Source organism: Vidua macroura, chromosome 17 (genome assembly GCF_024509145.1).
Source record: "Vidua macroura isolate BioBank_ID:100142 chromosome 17, ASM2450914v1, whole genome shotgun sequence".
Lineage (NCBI taxonomy): Eukaryota > Metazoa > Chordata > Aves > Passeriformes > Viduidae > Vidua > Vidua macroura.
Genome location: NC_071587.1, coordinates 12,980,736 through 12,991,816, shown reverse-complemented (window position 1 = coordinate 12,991,816; position 11,081 = coordinate 12,980,736). Strand labels below are relative to the sequence as shown.

General features: G+C 46.5%; 1 protein-coding gene across 1 annotated transcript; it reads left to right on the top strand.

The window, feature by feature from the left end:
• Positions 1 to 8,946: 8,946 nt before the first annotated feature.
• On the top strand, positions 8,947 to 9,924 carry MC3R (melanocortin 3 receptor). The gene has a single exon (XM_053992782.1). The coding sequence runs from the start codon at positions 8,947 to 8,949 to the stop codon at positions 9,922 to 9,924; it is 978 nt and encodes a 325-aa protein (XP_053848757.1).
• The last annotated feature ends 1,157 nt before the right edge of the window (positions 9,925 to 11,081 follow it).

The window sequence follows — 11,081 nt, the reverse complement described above, 5'->3', positions numbered from 1 at the left end:
GCTCCTCACCCACCTGTGCCCTGCACAGGGAATTCTGTTGCACTCAGGAGTGCTGCAAACAATACCCAAGCGCTCCCCAAAATCCTCACCCTTTTTACATCCAGGGGTGTGATTTGAAGCCCAAGCAAGGCACTGAATCACCCAAACTTCAGCCAGCACGAGTGCAGGGCCATCTTTTCCTGAAGCTGTGGCACAGAGAACAGCAGCCAGCTTTGCTCCATAAGGACTGACAGAATTGCTGTTCAAAGGAGGAAATCCAGGGAATTAAACCTTGCCTTTGGGCAGCACTTTTGGCACAGGGGCTGGAGGAACATTCCCAGGGGAAGAGCATCCCACAGTCCTGGGCAGCAGCAGCCACAAAACTGAAAAGGGCTAAAGTGAGCCCAGGCCTGGCAGTGTTCCCTCCAGGAGGAATTCATCATTATGCTCTGTTTTACAATCTAGGGAGCACTCAGCTGTGCCCTCTCCTCTATTTTTGCTCATAGGAAACCTCAGCCACCGATGTTTGCTAGTGGCAGGTTGTTACTGAGAGCTTTTTGAAATTCCAGCCTCAGTTTCAGGGAGCAATTCAGGCTCTTTGCTCTTTTTTATCACCAGGCTCTTTGCTAAGGAATGGGAAGAGCAGGGGGAGTCTGCACAGCTGGGCTGTGTTCACTCCTCACTTGCCTCTTCATAGGGAAATTGAGGAAATTTCCAGAAAAATACCTGTCCTGCTACAGAGGAGAAAACGTGCAGCTCAGATCCCCGGCTGAATGAGCTTCCTGGCCTGCTTTCCTTGGAGTGAGAGGGAAAGCAGAACTACACTGAGGAGAAAAAAACTCCCTATCTTGTCGTTAAGATACAGGAATGATGTCCCTGGCTTCGAACCTCAGCTCTGCACTGCACAATGCTAAAAGCAGTATTTTATGCTCTGACACTTAATTAGCCAGGGAAGGAACAATAACCCACAAGGCAGGAGGTGAATTTACAGCAGTGACAGATCTCTGGACACCCTGTTAGCACAGAGTCTCTCCTTCCACACAGCCTTTCAAGCTGGCATGGCTCAAACCAAGAAAATCCTAAGTGATAATATCTCTATAAATGGTATCCAGGCACATCTATTGTGCATGTTGTCTTAGGTCACAAGATGTGGCTGGGGGTGTGCATTCTATTCCCATAGCTTTCCCTGAGAGCCCCTTAATTTCAAAATTATAATAATTTGGAGGGAGGCAGTTTACATTTTCCATTTCAGGAGAGGCTCCTGCCTTCTTTAGCAGACACCTGGCTTTTCAAACCAAGACAGATTTATACACAAAAATAATTAATAACTACCAGAAGACAATAACAGAGCAGGGATTCAAAGAGGGAATTGAGGAGGAGTGGGAGGGGATTGAAGGGTCACTCTGCCCCTCTGCAGTAGGTTGTGGAGCAGTGAGACAAAACCCTTCTGTGAAGCAGGGAGCTCCTCAGGTCAGGCTTGATCGCTGGGAGGTTCAGGCACCTGCGTCCTCCAGGGCACTGGCCTGGAAGAGCAAGGCTGCAAAACATTTTGGGAACTTTCCAAGCAGCCACAAAAGTGTGAAATCGGCTGCAATTCCATTATTTCTGCCCTCAGAAGTGGTGCAGGGTGAGTGATAGATGTAACCTTTTCATGACAAGGCCTTTTCTTTTCAAGACAATATTCAGAGCAAACAAAACCTTAACCTCAGCTTCTCCTTCTGTGCCCATCAGGAAAATGTGCTATTCAGAAACACCTAACTGTAGAGTATTATTAAACTCAAAGATGTGTAAATAACCTTGCACACTTCAACTGGTAATAAAAAGAAGGAAAGAAATGGTAGAATAACTAGTTGTCACTTCTGTTTTCCATAATAAATTTATGCAAGGTTACATGAATCATATTGGCTTTCCAAATCTATTTTGCTTTCTAAATCAAGGCTGTTCCGTTTCTGACAGAAAATATTCTGTATTGACACCCTGTGGTCTGACATTACTCAAAACACCTGGCTCGCTTTGCAAACTGTAGAATCTGGAAAAAAGAAACCTCTCTAACCCTGAAGAACATTTCAGTCCCATTTTGCTGTTGAGGAGCAACATTTTGGAGGGCAGCAAATTCCTTGTTCTCCCCAAACCATAACAAATAACCAGCCTCTCTCTGTCCTAGAATTTATTGGCAAAAACAACGCAGATAAAAGCACTGAAGGTGGAATTTTTATAACCATAGGACACCATCTTCCACACACAAAAAGAATAGAGCAGGAAACCCTTGGACAAAATTAGAAAGGCACAAGCTAGACCTAACTGATAAATAAAATTAAAGGATTGGGTCTGGTTGTGGGGCTTTTTTCTGTCCTTGACTGGAAAGCAGCAACACTGGACTGCAAGTGCTGCAATGAGCTGAGAAGCTTTGAGCAGTAGCAGAACAATTTGTCCCAATCTCCATCCATCCACAGCACCCACAGCTCAGTAAAATCATCCTTAAAGCTTGCCAGCCTCCAAAATCCTTCCGTTCTCTCTGGTCCAGAAATGAGGTCAGTCAGCAGCAGCAGTGAGGTTTGAAAATGCCAAATTCACCCATCCCTCAGCCCCAGCAGCACAGGGCAGTAAGATTTATGAAGCTTCCAGGGAGATAAGGCAGATATTCCAGGGATATTTGGCCCTGATGGAGCTGAAGAGCAGAATGCAGCTGGATCAATCACCTCTGCTTGTCTCTCACTCTGCAAATGAGAGAACAAAACTGACACTTGAGCATTATTAGTCTAAAGCACTTAAAATCTCTTTAACATGAGAAGCGCCTGCAGGTGCTGGTGAGTGTTTTGCAATCAGGTCTGCTTTGTCTCCTTTTACCCAGGGATGAGAAGGAAAATTGTCCAAAATGTCCCGAAGTCGAGTCTGTTTAAATTAACCTTTTAACTGGCTGAAATTAGAGAAATCTTCATCTGAAAGCCCCCTCATTGCAATCAGGATTTCTCCTCACTAATCACAGTTTGGCAGGCTGTCTCCCCACTTGCAGGGCTGCTGCTCTTGCTGCAGCCAGGGCTGAAGGAAAATTCAGTGGATAACCTCCCGAAGGATCCAACTCCTGGTGCTTGGCTTCAGCAGGGTTTTTTGGGTAAGGCGAGGATTTACTCTTCCAGTGTGGAAACCTCTGCCAGCAATGTGGTGCAGACAAATTTAACTTCCACTGACCTCAGCTGATGCCAGATTCATTCTTGCCTCAGCCCAGAAAATAACATTATTAGCTATGGGCACGACTGGGAGCTGTAGGAACTACAACTTCTTGGAGGAAGACCATGGAAATCTTTCCATTATGACATCCAATACCTGATTTTGCAAGTGATCCCGAAGCCTGTGACTCTGACAGGACAAAAACTGCTCCTAGAAAACCTTTACCTCAAGACATTTAAGAAAAACACAGCGTTTCAGTAGACAGAACTTAATCACCTGTGTCTTTATTTCGGTTTCCTCACGTGCCAGATTCTTGTGAGGCTCCTAAGTCCAGATTTTTTTGAGTTATCATTAATTAGAAATAATTTGATATAATTTAATGTATTAATCATTTTATATAATCATAGAAAATTTCCCAAGGTGTGGTTTTGCTCTTTAGCATAACGAGTGATCTCTCCATGTTCCAGTGAAAATTAGCAAAGAGGATTTTTGCTTGAATTAAGTCAGTAGCCAAGCAGTTCATGTTCTACAAGAGCTGGATCAGATCTGAAGTTCCATTTATTTTGTCAAGTACTCCATTATCAAAAACTTAAACTCTGCTGAGGCAGCTCTTGAGCACTGAGCAGCTCTGTGGGTCAGCAGAGCTCTGAGCAGCCTCTGTGAAGTGCCCAGGTGATGAATTCCAGCCTGTGCTTACAGATGTTCCCAATCACACCCGAGTGCACACTCCAGAAATGTGCACAGAATTCAAAACCAGCGTCCTTTGCTCTGCTGAGAGAAAATATTTCATCTTTTAAGTCCTTTTCTATAAAGAACCATGCAGAGAAAAGGTCTTCAAGAGTTTTTGACTCACTGGTTTGGCTACTTCAAACTTCAGGACAGCAATAATTCCCTGCTGCATGGGAGAAAATATCTGCTTACTATCCCCTAATTTCCTTTAAAATTTCTACTTTTGTCTGTCAGAAACTATTGTTAAAAAGAGTGAAAATAAGGGAAAGTGATACACATTTATCAGGTATTATCTGCCTAGTCTCATGTCAAGCGTTAAACAAGATTTTTCATTCAACAACATCGCAGGGAATTCTCTTAGAAAATTCCATGTTCCACATTTAGCAGTAAATGCTACTTTCTCTTTAGCTTTCCCTGAAGATTAAATAGTTTCACTAGTGCAGAAACAACTGAGCAATAACAGCATTAAAAAAAAAAAATCAGCCTTGCTTTTAACTGCTTTGTAAAACATGGCAGAGGTTTTTACCTGGGAAAATTGTTCATTTCTGCTGGTAGATAAAACAGCCAAACCTTTGCTTTGCCTTCATCACAGCAAATATTTCATTAACTGTGCTGACATCCTCTTATTTTCAGCTTTATTTTTCTTAGAAAATGAGTTATTTTAGGAAAGAACACGAATGAGAGTAATGTAAGAGACACCACAATAAATCTAATTTCCACATTTAACCCACGGCATTTTTGTGGGCTCGGGGTGGGTTGTCCTGACCTCTTTTGAAGGGCTGCTCATGATTCTTTAAAGGATCCAACTGCTATGATTGAAGCACACAAAACTTTCATTAAAGGTTCCTGGGCTAGATAAGAATTTCAAATTTGGAAGCCTCAGAGAGTGAAGGGCAGCTCTGGCGTGGGTAGATGAGCAGAGATGATGGCAGGGCTGGGTCAGAGGCTGCTGCTGAAGGAAACGTCTGGCAGTGCAAAACTCTGACAAATCCAGCTTTGAGCTCGGGAACTCTCATCTTTTCTGGCCAAGAAAGGGATGGGAATTGGGTCCTGCACGTCCCTGGCAGGGGCACAGGTCAGTAGCCCCGAATACAGAACAGCACAGAGACATTTTCCTCTGAACACGCTCCAAAAGGATGAGGCTGCTGATAAACATTGCCAAATCTGGGCCTGTTATAATGTCATTTTTATGGGGTTTAAAACAATCATTCTGGAAGCACAGGGGGGTGTTTTCCTCAGTAAAAACTGTCCTAGTTAGAGAACAGGTTTTAACTGCAGCAGCCCACCCAAGTGCTGCAGTTTGCACACAGAACCAGCACAAGTTTTGAACTCGAGGTGCATCCCAAAAAGTTTCTATTTCTCAGCTGAGTGAGACCCTGAAGCCCATCTCCAGAACTCTCCTCCAGTAAATCACTCTGGAGGCTGAAAAGCTCCTCTGCAGTCACAGTCAGTCTAGGGGGTCAAGTAAAACAAGCAAAAAGATCAGCCCTTGTCTCTATAAACTTCTGGGAGTGTGAAAACTTCTAAGAAATCCTCAGAAGAGGGTGACTCTGGCAGCCAAACCCACAGAGATTTCTTTCCCACCTACTTGATCACCACAGCTATGAGAGCCTGAGTCATGCCAGGTTTTTGAAATACAAAATTCCTCTCCATCTGCAGGGAACAAAACAGGTCAGGGATTCTGGCCTGGAGGCTGAAAGAATGAAATATGGAAAGGAGATACAATGTTCTTGATGGGGGAAACAGAGAGGGGATGAACAATGGTGCAAGGGATGTTTTTCCTCCCAAGAACTCGTTCTCCCCTGGCCTCTGGCCCCGGGGCTGTGGGACTCAAACACATGAGAGCACAGCCAGGAGGTGACAGCGGCATAGCAACTACAGGGACAGCAACAAGGACTCCTCTTGTTCACACACCAGGGGATGGGAAAACAGCAGGTTTGGGGTTTGGGTCCAGGGAGTGAACAAGAACACAGCTGAAGGAGGACTCTGCTTCAAACAAATGTCAAACAAATGTCACAGTGCCTGGAGAGCAGGCTGTGAACGGGAGCACTGGTCAGGGACTGCAGGACAAGAGGTGAGGAGGGCATTGCAGGCTCTGGGTGGATGTGAGAGCAACCTGCCTGCTTTGCCCTGCAGTACTCCCAGACACTCCCTGGATCCCGGGACTGGCAGCTGAGGAGCAGCAACTTACTAGATGAGAATACAAAACATTTTGTGACTTTTCAGATCACGGAGGTTTTCCAGTGCTGAGCAGAGAAATCCTTTTGGAAATAAGGAGAATACAAAATATTTTGTGACAGATCACAGAGGTTTTCCAGTGCTGAGCAGAGAAATCTTTTCAGAAATAAGGGCTCACATACTGTTTTATTTAATGCAGACACAGCTTCTCCACCTCTCAGCACAGGCCTCAGAGCCTGTGTGAGTTTGCTATCACACAGGAGGCTCTAGCCCACTATTTTTAGTGCTTAATGGCAAAGCTGATGGTGCCATTAATCCACTTGGGTGTACAGCATTCAATTTCCACTTCAAATTGCACCTCGGTGAAATGGTAGCTTGTCCTGCTGTCACATACATTCAGAAATTCATGAAGCAACACATTTAATGACTTCCTGTCCCAGCTGAGAGCTGGGGAACTCTGCAGTGGCTTTTGGAGCAGCGTGGCACAAGGGATGGAGCATTCTGGAGTCAGCACTGACAGGAATAGCACAGACACTGCTGAGACTGCCCAGCTGGGCTCGGCAGGACGGGGATGGGAAGGGCCCAGCACCCCTGGGAAAAGCTTGAATTGTGGGTGCTTCAAACAGCAGTGCCCCTCACTGTCAGAGTCCAGGACATCCCTCTGGCTGCCCTGGCTCCAGACCCTGGCAGGGGGCTCAGAGACCCTGGCACAAAGTCAAAAACACCTGTGGGTTTGATTTTAGCCCGTGGGAAAAGCTGCCAACTCTGTGTGAGGAATTACAAACCACAAGGGTTTGAGCAGTGTGGTAGCTGAATTAACACAGGGTGAAAAACTAGAATTTTGGGGCTTTTTAGAATGGGGTTCAGGGGTACAAGATGGAGGGATTTGGGTGTGTCCTGACCTTCTTCTCCTTCTCCTTGCCCTCCATGTCTTGCTGTGCTGGTGACACTTTTCTGTTGGTTTAAGGTACAGACACACTGCCCAACATCAATGACAGACATTGGCACGTTATTGTAAACAGAGTACATGTAATTTTTGATATAAAATGTGAACACCACCCGAGGTGGCAGACAGAATGCCATGGCCAAGCTGCTGGACAGGGCTCAGCAGGGCAGAGAAAGAATGTTCTAGATCAGGGAAAATAAACAACCTTGAGAAGCTGACCCTGCACATTCAGACTCCTTTGGTTGCGTGGGCTGGGAAACAAAAGTACTTTTACAATCCTGGGGTCATCGCAGCACTGCAGACCCTGAGACTCCACCAGCAGGAAATCCAGAGCCAAGCCCAGGAGGGTGCTGCTCCCAGGGTGAGCTGTGCCTTTGGAGCCTGTCCTTGCCCTGGGGGGACACAGCCTCCGCCTGCCACTCCGGAGGAGAGGACGGAGCTGGCAGGGAGCCTCGCAAGATTGGCTCCTGCCCACCTAGAAAAACAACATTTCCAAGGGCATTTTCAGCCATTCTGCCCAGAGAGCCCCAGCCTGGGTGCACCCCGTGGGCCCCAAAAAGCCAGCAGGAAGCACTGGGGCTTCTGCACAACGCAGAGGTTGCTGCTGCAGGCTTGCATCCAGACCTGGCACGCTGCGGTGGAGGGAATATCTGACCCCACTGGGATTGCAGGCATGGGAGAGACAGTCTGCTGGTTTGAGGTACCTGCTCTTGTACATCACTGCAAATTTAGGGAGAGACTAGCATCTTCAAAACATTACCTGTGCAATTTGGTGGGCAAATCCCCAGCTATTTATTCACTTAAAACTACTGCACTGAATACTGTCCTTGTAAAACTGTCACCTGGGGGTTAAATTTGAGAAGTGCTGCCTCTTGGTGTTGAATTATGGTTGCTAGGCTCAGAATGAAACTGGGAGAGATTTGTGACTTTTTTTTTTAAGCTAACAAACCTGCAACAGAAGCCCCAAAAGTTAATAAAAGTGACATTGCATTTGATTCCAAAGCATTTCTGCAAAAACGTGAGGCGGGAAGAGTTTAGACACCAGCAAGTGCTTTTGAAAAATCAAACTAACAAAATTGTGCCACAGAAATACAGAAGGAATGAAGTGCAAGGAAAATCTGCCTTATGCTTGTCTGCTCATATGTGATAAATGAAAATCTCCTCGGTCCTGCAGAGGTTTAAATGGGTACAATCCCGTTTAAGACCAGTCCTAGTGGCTACTCAAAGGTGCACGGAGGATGTATGAGCATCCTGCCTGCCCCAAACCCTCCCGCGGGCAGGACCCGGCTGCCCGGAGCAGGCAGAAAGTTTACCCGCATGAAAACCCCGTTTTCCAGAGGAATTTTGCGGCGAATCCGCGCTGCTCGGTATCTGCAGAGGGCGCCAGACGGTTTGGGATGTGCCGGGATGCCGCTCCAGGTGCTCCAGCTGTCACTCACAAAGGTGCTCGCTCTCCAGTGGCCAATGCTCGGCTCGCAGGGTGAAGTAGGAGTTGGTTTTTCTTTCTTGCATGTATAAATCCCTTAGTTCTCGTCTGCTTTCTTCCCACTGAAATAGCAACAGATGCTTGGCTGAGCTGCAACATGCTCGCAGCCAAGCTGCCCCGGCAGACGGGGAAACTCCCTGCTTTTAATCACCAGGGGAGCTGAACCCAGCAATGTCCTGCTGCCGATTCTTCCCTGCAGAGAAAACTGTTTGCTGCCTACAGGCTTTGGAGCTCACTTTCTTCTGAAGGAAAGAGCAGCCTGGCATAAAATTCACTGTAAATGCAGATTGTTTGACGTTTGTAAAAGTGACTAAAGTCCTGCTTGATTGCGCCCCATATGCACAGCAGCAGCTTGGAAGGACTTGTTTTCTCTTTTTTTTTTTTTTTTTTTTTTTTTCTCTTTTTAACCTGTGCTGTGTCAGGTCCACAGTCACTGGTGAGCTCAGCTCCTCTGCTGACAATGAACACCACACGCTTTGCATTCTCCTTTCAGCCCGTGCTGCTTAACGCCACCGAAGACTTCGACGACTCCATCCCGGCCAACCGCAGCGGCGATGGATTTTGCGAGCAGGTCTTCATCAAAGCCGAGGTCTTCTTGACTTTGGGGATCATCAGCCTGCTGGAGAACATCCTTGTCATCCTGGCAGTGCTGAAGAATGGCAACCTGCACTCTCCCATGTATTTCTTCCTCTGCAGCCTGGCTGTGGCAGATATGCTGGTGAGCATGTCGAACGCCCTGGAGACCGTCATGATCGCAATCCTCAGCAACGGCTACCTGATCATTGACGACCGCTTCATCCAGCACATGGACAATGTTTTTGACTCAATGATCTGTATTTCTCTGGTAGCCTCCATCTGCAACCTCTTGGTCATAGCCATCGACAGGTACATCACTATTTTCTATGCCCTCCGTTACCACAGCATCATGACGGTGAAGAAAGCCCTGACCCTCACTGTGCTCATTTGGGTGGCTTGCATCATCTGTGGCATCATTTTCATTGCCTACTCGGAGAGCAAAACTGTCATTGTGTGTCTCATCACCATGTTCTTCACCATGCTGCTGCTCATGGCCTCGCTGTACGTGCACATGTTCCTGTTCGCCCGCCTGCACGTCAAGCGCATCGCGGCGCTGCCCGTCGAGGGCGTGCCCCCCCAGCGCACCTGCATGAAGGGGGCCGTCACCATCACCATCCTCCTGGGGGTCTTCATTGTCTGCTGGGCGCCTTTCTTCCTCCACCTCATCCTCATCATCTCCTGCCCCATGAACCCCTACTGCGTCTGCTACACCGCGCACTTCAACACCTACCTGGTGCTGATCATGTGCAACTCGGTCATCGACCCGCTCATTTACGCCTTCAGGAGCCTGGAGATGAGGAAGACTTTCAAAGAAATCGTGTGTTGCTGCTATGGCATGAGTGTGGGACAGTGCATGCTGTAAACACCTGGTTTTGGGTGGAAAAAAACACGCCATAGGTGTATAAATATAAATATATTTATGTATATATTGAGATACAGAGCAGCTCACTTTAAACGCAGTGCCTGAAGGAAGGGTGCAGGACAGACAAAAGCCTCCTACATGATGCCTTGTTTCCTACTTTTTAGAGTGAAAACTGAATTCAGTGAAAACTGAATTATTTGAAGTTTTTTAAATAGTTATAATGGAAGGAAATCCAGAGTGGCTTACAAAACAGCTTCAAAATCTTACAGGGGACAGTGAATCCTGAAAGGGAATGCCACCTTCCAGAGACTGAGATAAAATTCCCTCTCGCATTCTTTTTTGCCTGTTGCTTTATCTCCGTGCCACTGCCAGCAAGTCAGTGTTTTCTAAAAGATGTCATCAGCAACCTCTGTGGAAAGCTGTTTTTCCAAACACCAGCAGGTAACAGCATTGTTCTACACCCACCTTTTAATGAAAGAATAGATTGACATTTTTGCTGCTTGCCATAAAGCAGCCCGAGTACAATTTTCAAAGGGTGAAATCTTGCTCTGAAATCAGTTATCACTACAGTGTCAGTGACAGTGTGGCTTCAACAGCTGCCTGAGAGAATTGACTCATGTGAAGGCTTTTGCATTATTTATTGTGATATGAGAGTATTATACCCTTGAATTTTTGATTATTTTTTTAAAGCTGGAATGCCCTGATCAATGTAGTAATTGCTATGTTTGTAAAAACTCATAGAAGCCTCCTTTTGACAAATCCTCACTAATGAGATCCATGGATCTGAAGATCAGAAAAGAGCTAAAATGCAAAATACTTTGAATGCAGCTTTGTGTAAAAGCTGCAGGGAGTCCTTACAAACATCCACCTCTAAGTTCAGCAGCAGGAAGAAATCAGATGTGTGTGGCAGAGAGGACTTTATCCACTGAGAAATAAATCTCCTGGGGCAGGACAATAATAAATGTCCTTCCTTCAGCTCTACCCTGCACTCAGGGAGCAGGAGAGCACCAGCTTTGTCTGCCATCCTCTCCCAACCCCCTGGGTGCCAGTGGCATGCAAAGCAAGCACCTGCAGCTGCACCAGTTCAGTCTTTGCTTTCTGCAAGAACAAACCCTGCAGGTGGCCTTCAACCAGCACAGTCACCGAGCAAGGGCTGC

What these genes read in the sequence shown, in the direction of transcription:
- MC3R (XM_053992782.1), top strand. Translation starts at nt 8,947, where the DNA reads ATGAACACCACACGCTTTGCATTCTCCTTTCAGCCCGTGCTGCTTAAC.